This window comes from Rhyacophila brunnea, unplaced genomic scaffold, assembly GCF_057557595.1.
Source record: "Rhyacophila brunnea isolate RB1 unplaced genomic scaffold, BYU_Rbru_1.0 scaffold_372, whole genome shotgun sequence".
Lineage (NCBI taxonomy): Eukaryota > Metazoa > Arthropoda > Insecta > Trichoptera > Rhyacophilidae > Rhyacophila > Rhyacophila brunnea.
Genome location: NW_028233040.1, coordinates 12461 through 31806, shown reverse-complemented (window position 1 = coordinate 31806; position 19346 = coordinate 12461). Strand labels below are relative to the sequence as shown.

The following is a 19346-nucleotide window of genomic DNA, read 5'->3' as shown; positions in this document are numbered from 1 at the left end:
ATATATGTACCTATTTATATAGGTGAGGAGCATCTATGTAAGATATGATAAGAGGCTGTTTAATTAATATTATGAGGGTAGATATTATTTGATGAATCTCACCTCGCACGCGTTGCGTTATTATATTATATTATATTATTAGGTGGCATGGCACCTAAGTATATTTTATTTAATATCGACTGTTCAATTGAACAATTACAACAGACGCAAAATTACTTACAAAACTATTTATCCAAAAATAGTGGAAACACGCAGAATGATATTATATTATACTTACTTGGAAAATAGATAGCCAAGTAGGTAGTATAATAATATACTACTATTATTACAGGCACATAACGACCGATCGATCGCTCACGGATGCGTAAACATTCGAATGTCAAAAAATTTGCGGCCCTGAAAAGGGCCTTTTGTGATAGATAGATAGATGGGTATGATAAATATTATTATTTTTTTTAATTTTTAAGCGCGTTCGCCGCGGATTCGTCTCGCCAGCTGGATATCCTTGGGCATGATGGTGACGCGTTTGGCGTGGATGGCGCAAAGGTTCGTGTCCTCGAATAGACCGACGAGGTACGCCTCGCTGGCCTCCTGCAGCGCCATGACGGCGGAGCTCTGGAAGCGCAGATCGGTCTTGAAATCTTGAGCGATCTCGCGCACCAGTCGCTGGAAGGGCAGCTTGCGGATGAGGAGCTCAGTGCTCTTCTGATAGCGACGGATCTCACGGAGAGCGACCGTACCGGGCCTGTAACGATGGGGCTTCTTCACGCCTCCTGTGGCCGGCGCGCTTTTCCTCGCGGCCTTCGTGGCGAGCTGTTTGCGGGGAGCTTTTCCGCCGGTGGATTTTCGGGCAGTCTGCTTGGTACGAGCCATGTCTTTTTCTTCTTCTTCTTCAAAGTAGTAGGTTCTGAAACGAGCGTTCAACGAGGAGTGCGCGCGCGAGCCTACTCGGTGACTTATATAGAGAGATCCGCTCGCTGCGATTGGTCGACGCGGTCGCCTTCGGCGGAACAGTGGGGGGTGATCACTTTCGTCGGCGTATCGTTTTGAGGTCGAAATATTGCCTGAAAGTTCATTTTTTTTTTAAATATCCTTTTTTATTCTATTCCGCAATTATTATTAATAGCCGTTATCTTTATTGCGCACTCGCTTTGCGCGAAATGCGCAGCACTGGGCGTGGTTGCGCCGCGGCGCGCCAGAGCGAGACGCACTCGCCCGCGCCTTGAATTCGCAAGGAAGAGGGAGCGAGACGTCGCATACGCGCGTCTATAAAAAGAGACGTCAGAAAATTAAAAGATTCATAATTCGTCTGGCGGCCGCAGTGAGCGCATCGCATCGCATCGTTTCGATTTTTGACATCATCCACTTTTTGACACGCATACAAGATGACCGGTCGCGGTAAAGGAGGAAAGGGATTGGGAAAAGGTGGCGCCAAGCGTCACAGGAAGGTTCTTCGCGATAACATCCAGGGCATCACGAAGCCTGCGATCCGTCGTCTGGCACGTCGCGGCGGAGTCAAGCGCATATCTGGCTTGATTTACGAAGAGACCCGAGGAGTCCTGAAGGTGTTCCTCGAGAACGTCATCAGGGACGCCGTCACCTACACGGAGCACGCGAAGAGGAAGACCGTCACCGCCATGGACGTCGTGTACGCCCTGAAGAGACAGGGTCGCACCCTGTACGGTTTCGGCGGCTAAGCTGGCCAATACGATACGATACCATCTCGTCTTGATACAATACAGACTGACTACTACAATATAATGATGGATGAGTGGGTTGGTTTTAATGCTATGCCCGCTTAACTATTATTATGTGAATATATCTATCTACTCGCATACAAACGGCCCTTTTCAGGGCCACCATGTCTATTTCGTTCGATCCGTTTGCATTCGTATAGTATCGCAGTAATAATGCATGCAGTGGTGTGTGCATAGAAGGGTGGAGGTGAAATACAATTTATTTTATACGTTTCTGAACTGAAAATATGTTTGATTTGCTTAGGTTAGGTTTGATTTTGACAGGTTAGATTTGATTTGATTAAGTTAGGTTAGATTTGGTAATGTATTCGTCGCCACTATTAAATATAATCTAAACACACGATTAAGACAATTATACTAATAATATTTTAATTGATTAATAATGTCAATAAATAACCATCGAACACTGTAATTTTGATAAATTTTGAAAATTTCGATATCCATTTTAAAAAACCGACTTAGGGTTTTCAAAGTATTAATAATATTACAATTAATATTTCGAATCGTAATAAAAAGGGTACCAATTTAAGTACCTACTTTTGTAAAAGTTAAATGAAGGAATTTCGAAAATGGAAATTCTGATAATGTAAGTCTAAGGACTCGGTTGCTTTCCTAATTTACAAATAAGAATTGTTCTTTAGATCTGTCAATTAACTTTGCAAACAAATTTGTCAATTAATTTTATTTTGAAAATAATCAACGAAACATTTTACGAAAAACATCTGATACTAAGGAAAGTGACAGATAGTCAGCTGTCTTTGACGTTTATGTAAATATTTACGAAAATAAATTCGATTTGAAAGTCAATCGGATAATTAATAGCCTAGACACCAACCTATTACTAAGGTGGTGATTCTAAATAATATAAAGTTAAATAATATTGATTAAGTGTATTCCAAAAGTGTCAATCAAGAACATTAGTTGATCACCCTCTCCCCGAATAGGACCGAGCTAGCCAAACGAAGGTTCTTAATCGGTCCGAGGGCAGGACCGGTTGAAGATGAAGTACCTTTGAGACTATTCCAGGACTGGGGTATCGTCATTAGGTTTGATTTGGTTAGGTTAGGTTATTAGGTTAGGTTTGATTTGATTAGGTTAGGTTTGATTTGATTGAGTTAGGTTTGATTTGATTAGGTTAGGTTTGATTTGGTCAGGTTAGGTTTGATTTGATTAGCTTAGGTTTGATTTGATTAAGTTAGGTTTGATTTGATTAGGTTAGGTTTGATTTGGTTAGGTTAGGTTAGGTTAGGTTATTAGGTTAGGTTTGATTTGATTAGGTTAGGTTTGATTTGATTAAGTTAGGTTTGATTTGGTTAGGTTAGGTTAGGTTATTAGGTTAGGTTTGATTTGATTAGGTTAGGTTTGATTTGATTGAGTTAGGTTTGATTTGATTTGATTAGGTTAGGTTTGATTTGGTTAGGTTAGGTTAGGTTAGGTTATTAGGTTAGGTTTGATTTGATCAGGTTAGGTTTGATTTGATTGGGTTAGGTTTGATTTGATTAGGTTAGGTTTGATTTGATTGAGTTAGGTTTGATTTGATTAAGTTAGGTTTGATTTGATTAGGTTAGGTTTGATTTGGTTAGGTTAGGTTATTAGGTTAGGTTAGGTTTGATTTGGTTAGGTTAGGTTAGGTTATTAGGTTAGGTTAGGTTTGATTTGGTTAGGTTAGGTAAACCTAACCTAACCAAATCAAACCTAACCTAATCAAATCAAACCTAACTTAATCAAATCAAACCTAACCTAACCTAACCTAACCTAATCAAATCAAACCTAACCTAACCAAAACAAACGTAACCTAATCAAATCAAACCTAACCTGATCAAATCAAACCTAACCTAATCAAATCAAACCTAACCTGATCAAATCAAACCTAACCTGTTCACATCAAACCTAACTTAATCAAATCAAACCTAACTTAATCAAATTAAACCTAACCTAATCAAATCAAACCTAACCTGATCAAATCAAACCTAACCTGTTCACATCAAACCTAACTTAATCAAATCAAACCTAACTTAATCAAATTAAACCTAACCTAATCAAATCAAACCTAACCTGATCAAATCAAACCTAACCTGTTCACATCAAACCTAACTTAATCAAATCAAACCTAACTTAATCAAATTAAACCTAACCTAATCAAATCAAACCTAACCTGATCAAATCAAACCTAACCTGTTCACATCAAACCTAACCTAATCAAATCAAACCTAACTTAATCAAATTAAACCTAACCTAATCAAATCAAACCTAACCTGATCAAATCAAACCTAACCTGTTCACATCAAACCTAACTTAATCAAATCAAACCTAACTCAGTCAAATCAAACCTAACCTAATCAAATCAAATCAAACCTAACCTAACCAAAACAAACCTAACCTAATCAAATCAAACCTAACCTAATCAAATCAAACCTAACTTAATCAAATTAAACCTAACCTAATCAAATCAAACCTAACCTGATCAAATCAAACCTAACCTGTTCACATCAAACCTAACTTAATCAAATCAAACCTAACTCAGTCAAATCAAACCTAACCAAATCAAAAAAAAAAAAAAAAAAATGAATTTAGTGTTAATTTTAAATTTTAGCTAGGTGAGTGAGTATTCGTCTTGACATAAGACAATGTAATAATATTATGCAATTTACGTATGGAGTACCTATACGAATTGAATAAAGAAATAACGACGTATCTACGTGTTCGATATCAGTCGACACCTGAATTGTGTTGGTAGCCCTGAAAAGGGCTTTTGTTTCAATAAAATGCGAGCGAGCGCGTATTATTCATCTCCATCTCTATCCTCATTCATCTCGTCTATTGTCGTCGTCGTCATCCACCCGAGATACCCCCCTTCCCGGGCTGCCGTCGTCGCATCATCGTCATCGTGATGATTAGATTAGATTCGATCGCGGCTTCTTACTTCTTCGCAGCGGCTTTCTTCGCGGCGGGCTTCTTCGCAGCGGCCTTCTTGGGCTTAGGCGCCTTCGGCTTCTTGGTGGGCGGCTTGGCTGACTTCTTCGCCTTGGTGGGGGTCTTGGGCTTGGCGGCCTTCTTGGCGGCGGGGGCGGCCTTCTTGGGGGAGGCGGCTTTCTTGGCGGCTGCGGCCGATCTGGCCGCGGTTTCGAGAGGAGCCGACGACTTTCTCATGGCGGTCGCGGGCTTCTTCTTTGCGGCTGCGGCCGAAGACTTGCCTCCGCCGGCCGCGGCGCCCTTCTTCTCCTTGGATGAGGCAGGGCGCGATTTCTTCGCGGCGGGCTTCTTGCCAGAGGCGGAGCCGCCCGCAGATTTGGCCTTGCCGGCTTCCAGTTTGAACGAACCGGAGGCCCCCTTGCCTTTGGTCTGCACTAGGGCGCCGGATTCGACGGCACCCTTCAGGTATTTCTTGATGAATGGCGCCAGCTTGTCGGCGTCCACCTTGTAGTTGGCCGAGATGTATTTTTTGATCGCCTGCAGGGAGGATCCGGCGCGCTCTTTCAGCTCTTTGATGGCGCTGTTGACCATCTCAGAGGTCTTGGGATGCGTCGGCTTGACCTTGGGCTTCTTCGCGGCTTTGCCTGCTGCCGATTTCTTCGCGGGGGTAGAGGGCACCGGCGAAGCGGTGACGGGTGCTGCTGTATCTGCCATCTTTGCGTTATTCGATTGATTGAATAGTAGAATGAAATATAATATTAAATTATATTATATTATATCGCGGCGTATATTCTGCTTGCTATCTATCTGTACGATGCGCTAGAGTGAAACGACTCGAACGGCTCGCGGATTGTATACGGCGAGAGCGAGACGGGTGCCGCAGTACCGATGTGCGAACGCCGCTCTCAGAGATGACGTTCGTCTAGATCGGCGATTTTAGTCACGAATTGCACCGGCATTTTTGCTTCGATCTCTCGATATTTTTCAATTTTTCGCAGCCGCCGCCCTAGCGAGGGGGTTCAGGGGTGGGCGGTTGCGCCGCCCACCGATCTGTCTGTCGTTTCAAAGCGGGCGAATGGTCGCGAGTCTGTTCTCGGGCTCGCGGGATGCGTTTCAAATTGGAATTGTGTCCGCGCGCGCACATAACGTGTCGGGAAAATGGCCGTAGATTCGTTAAAAATTATCAGATTCCGACGATCGAGCCTTCGTCCGGCGCGTCGATATACCTTCTCGCGTTTGCAATCGGCCGCGGGCCCCTGGCGCCCCCGCGGGCGTCGCGATCCGCCCCCGAGTCGGCCGGAGTTAGCACAAGACGATCGCGGCATACAAACATTACTGTATCGGGCGAAGACGACGGCGGCGGCCCCGCGGTGCTCGATGCAGTCGGCGGTGTTCACGAAGTTCTGCAGCAGGCGAGCAGACGGACGATGGTGCACGGTATCACGGTGCACGACGGTGAAGAAGGAAGCACGACACGAGAATAGAATGTTCAATTCGAATAATTAGTTACCTAACGATAGATTGCGATAGGTACGGCGCGATCGGTCGCTCGCTCGCTCACTGCGCCTCCCTCCCTCCCGCGATAGATAGATAGATAGATGGATGGATGGATAGTGTGAAGCGAAATATCGTAAATAAATAAATAGTTAGTTAGTTAATTAAATATGATAATATGATATAATATTATGGGTGCGTTTAATATGACCGATGCGAAGCATACATACGACAGAAATATGAGAGTAGAAAACCATAGCAACCCATAATCATCAACAACAACCGACAACAAAAATGTCATTATTTGTTACTATCAAGTACCTATATGAAATCAAATATAAAGACATTGGAAGGATCACTCTAAGATATCGATCGGGGATTCGGAATAAACTATTCCCTATTCCCTATTCCCGAATCCGTGTGTCATGTACGTATGTAACATATAATCTATCGTACAATGCAAAATTATCCGATTCGCATTATTTATGTATCGCAGATCGCATATCGAAGGATCGATGAAATAACAAACAGATGTGTAATATCATGTTATGTAGGTACCTAAATCTAATGTGATGTTTTCTTTTTCAGATGCACGCACGCACGCACGCACGCATGCATTCCATGCACCTAAGATGTATGGATAATATTATTAATAGTATAATGATGACTTATTGTTGTATATTACTGAATAATAATAAAATTATTCACAGATACATCGATTCTTATTATTTTCCTATCATATCATCCTTCGTGGCGGGCTCAGTTAGTTATCTAGTCTAGTTTATAATAATACGGTGTGTTGGATAGTGATATAATAATAATTATAAGCGTAGATACAAGATAATTATTGTAACAAATATTCGTATTATTATTACAATAGGTGGGCGGTCAGTCGATTTATTTATTTATTTTTCCTGCCTGGCATAAATATTGATAGCGAAACATGCGATTCGATCAATTCGATTTGAAAATATTGGCGGCCCTTAAAAGGGCCTTTGCTGATGGGTTTTTGTTTTTCTTTCTTCTTTCTTCTTTCTTCATTTTCATCGACTTCACTTGGAGCTGGTGTATTTGGTGACTGCCTTTGTTCCTTCGCTGACGGCGTGCTTGGCGAGCTCTCCGGGCAGAAGGAGCCTGACGGCGGTCTGGATCTCCCTGCTGGTGATGGTGGAGCGCTTGTTGTAGTGGGCGAGGCGCGACGCTTCGGCGGCGATCCTCTCGAAGATGTCGTTGACGAAGCTGTTCATGATGCTCATCGCCTTACTGGAGATTCCGGTGTCGGGGTGCACCTGCTTGAGCACCTTGTAGATGTAGATTGCGTAACTCTCCTTCCTCCTCCTCTTTGTCTTCTTCTTGTCTCCCTTGGAGATGTTCTTCTGGGCTTTGCCGGATTTCTTGGCGGCCTTTCCGCTAGTCTTGGGCGGCATGATGATCGGCGACGGGTATTACGATAACGATAGATAGATTAGGTAGGTGTGTGCGGTGTCAATCGGCGGCGGTGGCTCGAGTGAGAATGCGCCGAAAACATTTTTTTACCGCTTCCCATCACTGTGTAGAGCGAACGGCGCGCGGCTTTGCGAGTCGCGTGATGCGCCGCACATCTCCCGCTGCGGGCGCACCGCAGCACGGCAATACCGCGTGGAAAAAAAATTCTAACAAACTTCACAAAGGACCGTCCGTCGATTCAGGTCGACGCTTCTTTCGCACAGTTAATTTTCAACACTACCCCGTCTCGCCATGTCTGGTCGCGGAAAAGGCGGTAAAGTCAAGGGAAAGGCAAAGTCTCGTTCGAATCGCGCTGGACTCCAGTTCCCCGTCGGTCGCATACACAGGCTCCTGCGCAAGGGAAACTACGCCGAGAGGGTGGGTGCCGGTGCGCCGGTGTACCTGGCCGCCGTCATGGAATACCTCGCCGCCGAAGTACTCGAGTTGGCGGGAAACGCGGCCCGCGACAACAAGAAGACCAGGATTATCCCTCGTCATTTGCAGCTCGCCATCCGCAACGACGAGGAGCTGAACAAGCTGCTCTCCGGCGTCACCATCGCCCAGGGAGGAGTGCTGCCCAACATCCAGGCGGTGCTCTTGCCCAAGAAGACTGAGAAGAAGGCGTAAAAAAAAAAAAAAAAATATAAAGATTACATGCATATTAATCCATCTATCGTCGTACAAAAGGCCCTTTTCAGGGCCGCCATTTTTATTCAAATTCGAGTGGTAGCGTATCCGTGTCGAGCTCGTTATTGTGTTGCTTATAAAATTGATTGAAATAATTAATTATTCATCGACAGTAGGACATTATTGAAATTGTTATTATTATAGGTATTAGCGCAATACAGAGAGTACTGTCCATGTTACAATAAATGTTCTGCAAATTCAATATTTGAAAATACATCTAAAATAAAAAGTAGGTATATAATTTCGTAGTAATTCATGAGGAGATAGAGATGCGTCGATCTCTTGTTTGTTAAGATTGGCGGTTTCAGTAGTTTAAATAGTTTTGTAGGATAATGATTGTGATATATGTACCTATTTATATAGGTGAGGAGCATCTATGTAAGATATGATAAGAGGCTGTTTAATTAATATTATGAGGGTAGATATTATTTGATGAATCTCACCTCGCACGCGTTGCGTTATTATATTATATTATATTATTAGGTGGCATGGCACCTAAGTATATTTTATTTAATATCGACTGTTCAATTGAACAATTACAACAGACGCAAAATTACTTACAAAACTATTTATCCAAAAATAGTGGAAACACGCAGAATGATATTATATTATACTTACTTGGAAAATAGATAGCCAAGTAGGTAGTATAATAATATACTACTATTATTACAGGCACATAACGACCGATCGATCGCTCACGGATGCGTAAACATTCGAATGTCAAAAAATTTGCGGCCCTGAAAAGGGCCTTTTGTGATAGATAGATAGATGGGTATGATAAATATTATTATTTTTTTTAATTTTTAAGCGCGTTCGCCGCGGATTCGTCTCGCCAGCTGGATATCCTTGGGCATGATGGTGACGCGTTTGGCGTGGATGGCGCAAAGGTTCGTGTCCTCGAATAGACCGACGAGGTACGCCTCGCTGGCCTCCTGCAGCGCCATGACGGCGGAGCTCTGGAAGCGCAGATCGGTCTTGAAATCTTGAGCGATCTCGCGCACCAGTCGCTGGAAGGGCAGCTTGCGGATGAGGAGCTCAGTGCTCTTCTGATAGCGACGGATCTCACGGAGAGCGACCGTACCGGGCCTGTAACGATGGGGCTTCTTCACGCCTCCTGTGGCCGGCGCGCTTTTCCTCGCGGCCTTCGTGGCGAGCTGTTTGCGGGGAGCTTTTCCGCCGGTGGATTTTCGGGCAGTCTGCTTGGTACGAGCCATGTCTTTTTCTTCTTCTTCTTCAAAGTAGTAGGTTCTGAAACGAGCGTTCAACGAGGAGTGCGCGCGCGAGCCTACTCGGTGACTTATATAGAGAGATCCGCTCGCTGCGATTGGTCGACGCGGTCGCCTTCGGCGGAACAGTGGGGGGTGATCACTTTCGTCGGCGTATCGTTTTGAGGTCGAAATATTGCCTGAAAGTTCATTTTTTTTTTAAATATCCTTTTTTATTCTATTCCGCAATTATTATTAATAGCCGTTATCTTTATTGCGCACTCGCTTTGCGCGAAATGCGCAGCACTGGGCGTGGTTGCGCCGCGGCGCGCCAGAGCGAGACGCACTCGCCCGCGCCTTGAATTCGCAAGGAAGAGGGAGCGAGACGTCGCATACGCGCGTCTATAAAAAGAGACGTCAGAAAATTAAAAGATTCATAATTCGTCTGGCGGCCGCAGTGAGCGCATCGCATCGCATCGTTTCGATTTTTGACATCATCCACTTTTTGACACGCATACAAGATGACCGGTCGCGGTAAAGGAGGAAAGGGATTGGGAAAAGGTGGCGCCAAGCGTCACAGGAAGGTTCTTCGCGATAACATCCAGGGCATCACGAAGCCTGCGATCCGTCGTCTGGCACGTCGCGGCGGAGTCAAGCGCATATCTGGCTTGATTTACGAAGAGACCCGAGGAGTCCTGAAGGTGTTCCTCGAGAACGTCATCAGGGACGCCGTCACCTACACGGAGCACGCGAAGAGGAAGACCGTCACCGCCATGGACGTCGTGTACGCCCTGAAGAGACAGGGTCGCACCCTGTACGGTTTCGGCGGCTAAGCTGGCCAATACGATACGATACCATCTCGTCTTGATACAATACAGACTGACTACTACAATATAATGATGGATGAGTGGGTTGGTTTTAATGCTATGCCCGCTTAACTATTATTATGTGAATATATCTATCTACTCGCATACAAACGGCCCTTTTCAGGGCCACCATGTCTATTTCGTTCGATCCGTTTGCATTCGTATAGTATCGCAGTAATAATGCATGCAGTGGTGTGTGCATAGAAGGGTGGAGGTGAAATACAATTTATTTTATACGTTTCTGAACTGAAAATATGTTTGATTTGCTTAGGTTAGGTTTGATTTTGACAGGTTAGATTTGATTTGATTAAGTTAGGTTAGATTTGGTAATGTATTCGTCGCCACTATTAAATATAATCTAAACACACGATTAAGACAATTATACTAATAATATTTTAATTGATTAATAATGTCAATAAATAACCATCGAACACTGTAATTTTGATAAATTTTGAAAATTTCGATATCCATTTTAAAAAACCGACTTAGGGTTTTCAAAGTATTAATAATATTACAATTAATATTTCGAATCGTAATAAAAAGGGTACCAATTTAAGTACCTACTTTTGTAAAAGTTAAATGAAGGAATTTCGAAAATGGAAATTCTGATAATGTAAGTCTAAGGACTCGGTTGCTTTCCTAATTTACAAATAAGAATTGTTCTTTAGATCTGTCAATTAACTTTGCAAACAAATTTGTCAATTAATTTTATTTTGAAAATAATCAACGAAACATTTTACGAAAAACATCTGATACTAAGGAAAGTGACAGATAGTCAGCTGTCTTTGACGTTTATGTAAATATTTACGAAAATAAATTCGATTTGAAAGTCAATCGGATAATTAATAGCCTAGACACCAACCTATTACTAAGGTGGTGATTCTAAATAATATAAAGTTAAATAATATTGATTAAGTGTATTCCAAAAGTGTCAATCAAGAACATTAGTTGATCACCCTCTCCCCGAATAGGACCGAGCTAGCCAAACGAAGGTTCTTAATCGGTCCGAGGGCAGGACCGGTTGAAGATGAAGTACCTTTGAGACTATTCCAGGACTGGGGTATCGTCATTAGGTTTGATTTGGTTAGGTTAGGTTATTAGGTTAGGTTTGATTTGATTAGGTTAGGTTTGATTTGATTGAGTTAGGTTTGATTTGATTAGGTTAGGTTTGATTTGGTCAGGTTAGGTTTGATTTGATTAGCTTAGGTTTGATTTGATTAAGTTAGGTTTGATTTGATTAGGTTAGGTTTGATTTGGTTAGGTTAGGTTAGGTTAGGTTATTAGGTTAGGTTTGATTTGATTAGGTTAGGTTTGATTTGATTAAGTTAGGTTTGATTTGGTTAGGTTAGGTTAGGTTATTAGGTTAGGTTTGATTTGATTAGGTTAGGTTTGATTTGATTGAGTTAGGTTTGATTTGATTTGATTAGGTTAGGTTTGATTTGGTTAGGTTAGGTTAGGTTAGGTTATTAGGTTAGGTTTGATTTGATCAGGTTAGGTTTGATTTGATTGGGTTAGGTTTGATTTGATTAGGTTAGGTTTGATTTGATTGAGTTAGGTTTGATTTGATTAAGTTAGGTTTGATTTGATTAGGTTAGGTTTGATTTGGTTAGGTTAGGTTATTAGGTTAGGTTAGGTTTGATTTGGTTAGGTTAGGTTAGGTTATTAGGTTAGGTTAGGTTTGATTTGGTTAGGTTAGGTAAACCTAACCTAACCAAATCAAACCTAACCTAATCAAATCAAACCTAACTTAATCAAATCAAACCTAACCTAACCTAACCTAACCTAATCAAATCAAACCTAACCTAACCAAAACAAACGTAACCTAATCAAATCAAACCTAACCTGATCAAATCAAACCTAACCTAATCAAATCAAACCTAACCTGATCAAATCAAACCTAACCTGTTCACATCAAACCTAACTTAATCAAATCAAACCTAACTTAATCAAATTAAACCTAACCTAATCAAATCAAACCTAACCTGATCAAATCAAACCTAACCTGTTCACATCAAACCTAACTTAATCAAATCAAACCTAACTTAATCAAATTAAACCTAACCTAATCAAATCAAACCTAACCTGATCAAATCAAACCTAACCTGTTCACATCAAACCTAACTTAATCAAATCAAACCTAACTTAATCAAATTAAACCTAACCTAATCAAATCAAACCTAACCTGATCAAATCAAACCTAACCTGTTCACATCAAACCTAACCTAATCAAATCAAACCTAACTTAATCAAATTAAACCTAACCTAATCAAATCAAACCTAACCTGATCAAATCAAACCTAACCTGTTCACATCAAACCTAACTTAATCAAATCAAACCTAACTCAGTCAAATCAAACCTAACCTAATCAAATCAAATCAAACCTAACCTAACCAAAACAAACCTAACCTAATCAAATCAAACCTAACCTAATCAAATCAAACCTAACTTAATCAAATTAAACCTAACCTAATCAAATCAAACCTAACCTGATCAAATCAAACCTAACCTGTTCACATCAAACCTAACTTAATCAAATCAAACCTAACTCAGTCAAATCAAACCTAACCAAATCAAAAAAAAAAAAAAAAAAATGAATTTAGTGTTAATTTTAAATTTTAGCTAGGTGAGTGAGTATTCGTCTTGACATAAGACAATGTAATAATATTATGCAATTTACGTATGGAGTACCTATACGAATTGAATAAAGAAATAACGACGTATCTACGTGTTCGATATCAGTCGACACCTGAATTGTGTTGGTAGCCCTGAAAAGGGCTTTTGTTTCAATAAAATGCGAGCGAGCGCGTATTATTCATCTCCATCTCTATCCTCATTCATCTCGTCTATTGTCGTCGTCGTCATCCACCCGAGATACCCCCCTTCCCGGGCTGCCGTCGTCGCATCATCGTCATCGTGATGATTAGATTAGATTCGATCGCGGCTTCTTACTTCTTCGCAGCGGCTTTCTTCGCGGCGGGCTTCTTCGCAGCGGCCTTCTTGGGCTTAGGCGCCTTCGGCTTCTTGGTGGGCGGCTTGGCTGACTTCTTCGCCTTGGTGGGGGTCTTGGGCTTGGCGGCCTTCTTGGCGGCGGGGGCGGCCTTCTTGGGGGAGGCGGCTTTCTTGGCGGCTGCGGCCGATCTGGCCGCGGTTTCGAGAGGAGCCGACGACTTTCTCATGGCGGTCGCGGGCTTCTTCTTTGCGGCTGCGGCCGAAGACTTGCCTCCGCCGGCCGCGGCGCCCTTCTTCTCCTTGGATGAGGCAGGGCGCGATTTCTTCGCGGCGGGCTTCTTGCCAGAGGCGGAGCCGCCCGCAGATTTGGCCTTGCCGGCTTCCAGTTTGAACGAACCGGAGGCCCCCTTGCCTTTGGTCTGCACTAGGGCGCCGGATTCGACGGCACCCTTCAGGTATTTCTTGATGAATGGCGCCAGCTTGTCGGCGTCCACCTTGTAGTTGGCCGAGATGTATTTTTTGATCGCCTGCAGGGAGGATCCGGCGCGCTCTTTCAGCTCTTTGATGGCGCTGTTGACCATCTCAGAGGTCTTGGGATGCGTCGGCTTGACCTTGGGCTTCTTCGCGGCTTTGCCTGCTGCCGATTTCTTCGCGGGGGTAGAGGGCACCGGCGAAGCGGTGACGGGTGCTGCTGTATCTGCCATCTTTGCGTTATTCGATTGATTGAATAGTAGAATGAAATATAATATTAAATTATATTATATTATATCGCGGCGTATATTCTGCTTGCTATCTATCTGTACGATGCGCTAGAGTGAAACGACTCGAACGGCTCGCGGATTGTATACGGCGAGAGCGAGACGGGTGCCGCAGTACCGATGTGCGAACGCCGCTCTCAGAGATGACGTTCGTCTAGATCGGCGATTTTAGTCACGAATTGCACCGGCATTTTTGCTTCGATCTCTCGATATTTTTCAATTTTTCGCAGCCGCCGCCCTAGCGAGGGGGTTCAGGGGTGGGCGGTTGCGCCGCCCACCGATCTGTCTGTCGTTTCAAAGCGGGCGAATGGTCGCGAGTCTGTTCTCGGGCTCGCGGGATGCGTTTCAAATTGGAATTGTGTCCGCGCGCGCACATAACGTGTCGGGAAAATGGCCGTAGATTCGTTAAAAATTATCAGATTCCGACGATCGAGCCTTCGTCCGGCGCGTCGATATACCTTCTCGCGTTTGCAATCGGCCGCGGGCCCCTGGCGCCCCCGCGGGCGTCGCGATCCGCCCCCGAGTCGGCCGGAGTTAGCACAAGACGATCGCGGCATACAAACATTACTGTATCGGGCGAAGACGACGGCGGCGGCCCCGCGGTGCTCGATGCAGTCGGCGGTGTTCACGAAGTTCTGCAGCAGGCGAGCAGACGGACGATGGTGCACGGTATCACGGTGCACGACGGTGAAGAAGGAAGCACGACACGAGAATAGAATGTTCAATTCGAATAATTAGTTACCTAACGATAGATTGCGATAGGTACGGCGCGATCGGTCGCTCGCTCGCTCACTGCGCCTCCCTCCCTCCCGCGATAGATAGATAGATAGATGGATGGATGGATAGTGTGAAGCGAAATATCGTAAATAAATAAATAGTTAGTTAGTTAATTAAATATGATAATATGATATAATATTATGGGTGCGTTTAATATGACCGATGCGAAGCATACATACGACAGAAATATGAGAGTAGAAAACCATAGCAACCCATAATCATCAACAACAACCGACAACAAAAATGTCATTATTTGTTACTATCAAGTACCTATATGAAATCAAATATAAAGACATTGGAAGGATCACTCTAAGATATCGATCGGGGATTCGGAATAAACTATTCCCTATTCCCTATTCCCGAATCCGTGTGTCATGTACGTATGTAACATATAATCTATCGTACAATGCAAAATTATCCGATTCGCATTATTTATGTATCGCAGATCGCATATCGAAGGATCGATGAAATAACAAACAGATGTGTAATATCATGTTATGTAGGTACCTAAATCTAATGTGATGTTTTCTTTTTCAGATGCACGCACGCACGCACGCACGCATGCATTCCATGCACCTAAGATGTATGGATAATATTATTAATAGTATAATGATGACTTATTGTTGTATATTACTGAATAATAATAAAATTATTCACAGATACATCGATTCTTATTATTTTCCTATCATATCATCCTTCGTGGCGGGCTCAGTTAGTTATCTAGTCTAGTTTATAATAATACGGTGTGTTGGATAGTGATATAATAATAATTATAAGCGTAGATACAAGATAATTATTGTAACAAATATTCGTATTATTATTACAATAGGTGGGCGGTCAGTCGATTTATTTATTTATTTTTCCTGCCTGGCATAAATATTGATAGCGAAACATGCGATTCGATCAATTCGATTTGAAAATATTGGCGGCCCTTAAAAGGGCCTTTGCTGATGGGTTTTTGTTTTTCTTTCTTCTTTCTTCTTTCTTCATTTTCATCGACTTCACTTGGAGCTGGTGTATTTGGTGACTGCCTTTGTTCCTTCGCTGACGGCGTGCTTGGCGAGCTCTCCGGGCAGAAGGAGCCTGACGGCGGTCTGGATCTCCCTGCTGGTGATGGTGGAGCGCTTGTTGTAGTGGGCGAGGCGCGACGCTTCGGCGGCGATCCTCTCGAAGATGTCGTTGACGAAGCTGTTCATGATGCTCATCGCCTTACTGGAGATTCCGGTGTCGGGGTGCACCTGCTTGAGCACCTTGTAGATGTAGATTGCGTAACTCTCCTTCCTCCTCCTCTTTGTCTTCTTCTTGTCTCCCTTGGAGATGTTCTTCTGGGCTTTGCCGGATTTCTTGGCGGCCTTTCCGCTAGTCTTGGGCGGCATGATGATCGGCGACGGGTATTACGATAACGATAGATAGATTAGGTAGGTGTGTGCGGTGTCAATCGGCGGCGGTGGCTCGAGTGAGAATGCGCCGAAAACATTTTTTTACCGCTTCCCATCACTGTGTAGAGCGAACGGCGCGCGGCTTTGCGAGTCGCGTGATGCGCCGCACATCTCCCGCTGCGGGCGCACCGCAGCACGGCAATACCGCGTGGAAAAAAAATTCTAACAAACTTCACAAAGGACCGTCCGTCGATTCAGGTCGACGCTTCTTTCGCACAGTTAATTTTCAACACTACCCCGTCTCGCCATGTCTGGTCGCGGAAAAGGCGGTAAAGTCAAGGGAAAGGCAAAGTCTCGTTCGAATCGCGCTGGACTCCAGTTCCCCGTCGGTCGCATACACAGGCTCCTGCGCAAGGGAAACTACGCCGAGAGGGTGGGTGCCGGTGCGCCGGTGTACCTGGCCGCCGTCATGGAATACCTCGCCGCCGAAGTACTCGAGTTGGCGGGAAACGCGGCCCGCGACAACAAGAAGACCAGGATTATCCCTCGTCATTTGCAGCTCGCCATCCGCAACGACGAGGAGCTGAACAAGCTGCTCTCCGGCGTCACCATCGCCCAGGGAGGAGTGCTGCCCAACATCCAGGCGGTGCTCTTGCCCAAGAAGACTGAGAAGAAGGCGTAAAAAAAAAAAAAAAAATATAAAGATTACATGCATATTAATCCATCTATCGTCGTACAAAAGGCCCTTTTCAGGGCCGCCATTTTTATTCAAATTCGAGTGGTAGCGTATCCGTGTCGAGCTCGTTATTGTGTTGCTTATAAAATTGATTGAAATAATTAATTATTCATCGACAGTAGGACATTATTGAAATTGTTATTATTATAGGTATTAGCGCAATACAGAGAGTACTGTCCATGTTACAATAAATGTTCTGCAAATTCAATATTTGAAAATACATCTAAAATAAAAAGTAGGTATATAATTTCGTAGTAATTCATGAGGAGATAGAGATGCGTCGATCTCTTGTTTGTTAAGATTGGCGGTTTCAGTAGTTTAAATAGTTTTGTAGGATAATGATTGTGATATATGTACCTATTTATATAGGTGAGGAGCATCTATGTAAGATATGATAAGAGGCTGTTTAATTAATATTATGAGGGTAGATATTATTTGATGAATCTCACCTCGCACGCGTTGCGTTATTATATTATATTATATTATTAGGTGGCATGGCACCTAAGTATATTTTATTTAATATCGACTGTTCAATTGAACAATTACAACAGACGCAAAATTACTTACAAAACTATTTATCCAAAAATAGTGGAAACACGCAGAATGATATTATATTATACTTACTTGGAAAATAGATAGCCAAGTAGGTAGTATAATAATATACTACTATTATTACAGGCACATAACGACCGATCGATCGCTCACGGATGCGTAAACATTCGAATGTCAAAAAATTTGCGGCCCTGAAAAGGGCCTTTTGTGATAGATAGATAGATGGGTATGATAAATATTATTATTTTTTTTAATTTTTAAGCGCGTTCGCCGCGGATTCGTCTCGCCAGCTGGATATCCTTGGGCATGATGGTGACGCGTTTGGCGTGGATGGCGCAAAGGTTCGTGTCCTCGAATAGACCGACGAGGTACGCCTCGCTGGCCTCCTGCAGCGCCATGACGGCGGAGCTCTGGAAGCGCAGATCGGTCTTGAAATCTTGAGCGATCTCGCGCACCAGTCGCTGGAAGGGCAGCTTGCGGATGAGGAGCTCAGTGCTCTTCTGATAGCGACGGATCTCACGGAGAGCGACCGTACCGGGCCTGTAACGATGGGGCTTCTTCACGCCTCCTGTGGCCGGCGCGCTTTTCCTCGCGGCCTTCGTGGCGAGCTGTTTGCGGGGAGCTTTTCCGCCGGTGGATTTTCGGGCAGTCTGCTTGGTACGAGCCATGTCTTTTTCTTCTTCTTCTTCAAAGTAGTAGGTTCTGAAACGAGCGTTCAACGAGGAGTGCGCGCGCGAGCCTACTCGGTGACTTATATAGAGAGATCCGCTCGCTGCGATTGGTCGACGCGGTCGCCTTCGGCGGAACAGTGGGGGGTGATCACTTTCGTCGGCGTATCGTTTTGAGGTCGAAATATTGCCTGAAAGTTCATTTTTTTTTTAAATATCCTTTTTTATTCTATTCCGCAATTATTATTAATAGCCGTTATCTTTATTGCGCACTCGCTTTGCGCGAAATGCGCAGCACTGGGCGTGGTTGCGCCGCGGCGCGCCAGAGCGAGACGCACTCGCCCGCGCCTTGAATTCGCAAGGAAGAGGGAGCGAGACGTCGCATACGCGCGTCTATAAAAAGAGACGTCAGAAAATTAAAAGATTCATAATTCGTCTGGCGGCCGCAGTGAGCGCATCGCATCGCATCGTTTCGATTTTTGACATCATCCACTTTTTGACACGCATACAAGATGACCGGTCGCGGTAAAGGAGGAAAGGGATTGGGAAAAGGTGGCGCCAAGCGTCACAGGAAGGTTCTTCGCGATAACATCCAGGGCATCACGAAGCCTGCGATCCGTCGTCTGGCACGTCGCGGCGGAGTCAAGCGCATATCTGGCTTGATTTACGAAGAGACCCGAGGAGTCCTGAAGGTGTTCCTCGAGAACGTCATCAGGGACGCCGTCACCTACACGGAGCACGCGAAGAGGAAGACCGTCACCGCCATGGACGTCGTGTACGCCCTGAAGAGACAGGGTCGCACCCTGTACGGTTTCGGCGGCTAAGCTGGCCAATACGATACGATACCATCTCGTCTTGATACAATACAGACTGACTACTACAATATAATGATGGATGAGTGGGTTGGTTTTAATGCTATGCCCGCTTAACTATTATTATGTGAATATATCTATCTACTCGCATACAAACGGCCCTTTTCAGGGCCACCATGTCTATTTCGTTCGATCCGTTTGCATTCGTATAGTATCGCAGTAATAATGCATGCAGTGGTGTGTGCATAGAAGGGTGGAGGTGAAATACAATTTATTTTATACGTTTCTGAACTGAAAATATGTTTGA

General features: G+C 43.9%; 11 protein-coding genes across 11 annotated transcripts; 5 read left to right on the top strand and 6 right to left on the bottom strand.

Annotated features, from left to right (window-relative positions):
• Positions 1 to 462: 462 nt before the first annotated feature.
• On the bottom strand, positions 463 to 873 carry LOC147067597 (histone H3). The gene has a single exon (XM_085953518.1). The coding sequence runs from the start codon at positions 871 to 873 to the stop codon at positions 463 to 465; it is 411 nt and encodes a 136-aa protein (XP_085809644.1).
• A 512-nt stretch (positions 874 to 1385) lies between these two features.
• LOC147067596 (histone H4) lies at positions 1386 to 1697 on the top strand. The gene has a single exon (XM_085953517.1). The coding sequence runs from the start codon at positions 1386 to 1388 to the stop codon at positions 1695 to 1697; it is 312 nt and encodes a 103-aa protein (XP_085809643.1).
• Positions 1698 to 7216: 5519 nt separating this feature from the next.
• LOC147067595 (histone H2B-like) lies at positions 7217 to 7591 on the bottom strand. The gene has a single exon (XM_085953515.1). It carries the CDS (start codon positions 7589 to 7591, stop codon positions 7217 to 7219), a length of 375 nt encoding a protein of 124 aa, XP_085809641.1.
• A 245-nt stretch (positions 7592 to 7836) lies between these two features.
• On the top strand, positions 7837 to 8276 carry LOC147067594 (histone H2A). Its single transcript, XM_085953519.1, has one exon. The coding sequence runs from the start codon at positions 7902 to 7904 to the stop codon at positions 8274 to 8276; it is 375 nt and encodes a 124-aa protein (XP_085809645.1). The 5' UTR covers positions 7837 to 7901.
• Positions 8277 to 9139: 863 nt separating this feature from the next.
• On the bottom strand, positions 9140 to 9550 carry LOC147067593 (histone H3). The gene has a single exon (XM_085953514.1). It carries the CDS (start codon positions 9548 to 9550, stop codon positions 9140 to 9142), a length of 411 nt encoding a protein of 136 aa, XP_085809640.1.
• Positions 9551 to 10062: 512 nt separating this feature from the next.
• LOC147067592 (histone H4) lies at positions 10063 to 10374 on the top strand. The gene has a single exon (XM_085953513.1). The coding sequence runs from the start codon at positions 10063 to 10065 to the stop codon at positions 10372 to 10374; it is 312 nt and encodes a 103-aa protein (XP_085809639.1).
• Positions 10375 to 12892: 2518 nt separating this feature from the next.
• On the bottom strand, positions 12893 to 14185 carry LOC147067591 (uncharacterized). The gene has a single exon (XM_085953520.1). The coding sequence runs from the start codon at positions 14059 to 14061 to the stop codon at positions 13354 to 13356; it is 708 nt and encodes a 235-aa protein (XP_085809646.1). The 5' UTR covers positions 14062 to 14185; the 3' UTR covers positions 12893 to 13353.
• Positions 14186 to 15837: 1652 nt separating this feature from the next.
• Positions 15838 to 16336, bottom strand: LOC147067590 (histone H2B-like). The gene has a single exon (XM_085953522.1). It carries the CDS (start codon positions 16266 to 16268, stop codon positions 15894 to 15896), a length of 375 nt encoding a protein of 124 aa, XP_085809648.1. The 5' UTR covers positions 16269 to 16336; the 3' UTR covers positions 15838 to 15893.
• Positions 16337 to 16513: 177 nt separating this feature from the next.
• On the top strand, positions 16514 to 16953 carry LOC147067589 (histone H2A). The gene has a single exon (XM_085953521.1). It carries the CDS (start codon positions 16579 to 16581, stop codon positions 16951 to 16953), a length of 375 nt encoding a protein of 124 aa, XP_085809647.1. The 5' UTR covers positions 16514 to 16578.
• An 863-nt stretch (positions 16954 to 17816) lies between these two features.
• Positions 17817 to 18227, bottom strand: LOC147067588 (histone H3). Its single transcript, XM_085953523.1, has one exon. The coding sequence runs from the start codon at positions 18225 to 18227 to the stop codon at positions 17817 to 17819; it is 411 nt and encodes a 136-aa protein (XP_085809649.1).
• Positions 18228 to 18706: 479 nt separating this feature from the next.
• Positions 18707 to 19060, top strand: LOC147067587 (histone H4). Its single transcript, XM_085953506.1, has one exon. The coding sequence runs from the start codon at positions 18740 to 18742 to the stop codon at positions 19049 to 19051; it is 312 nt and encodes a 103-aa protein (XP_085809632.1). The 5' UTR covers positions 18707 to 18739; the 3' UTR covers positions 19052 to 19060.
• The last annotated feature ends 286 nt before the right edge of the window (positions 19061 to 19346 follow it).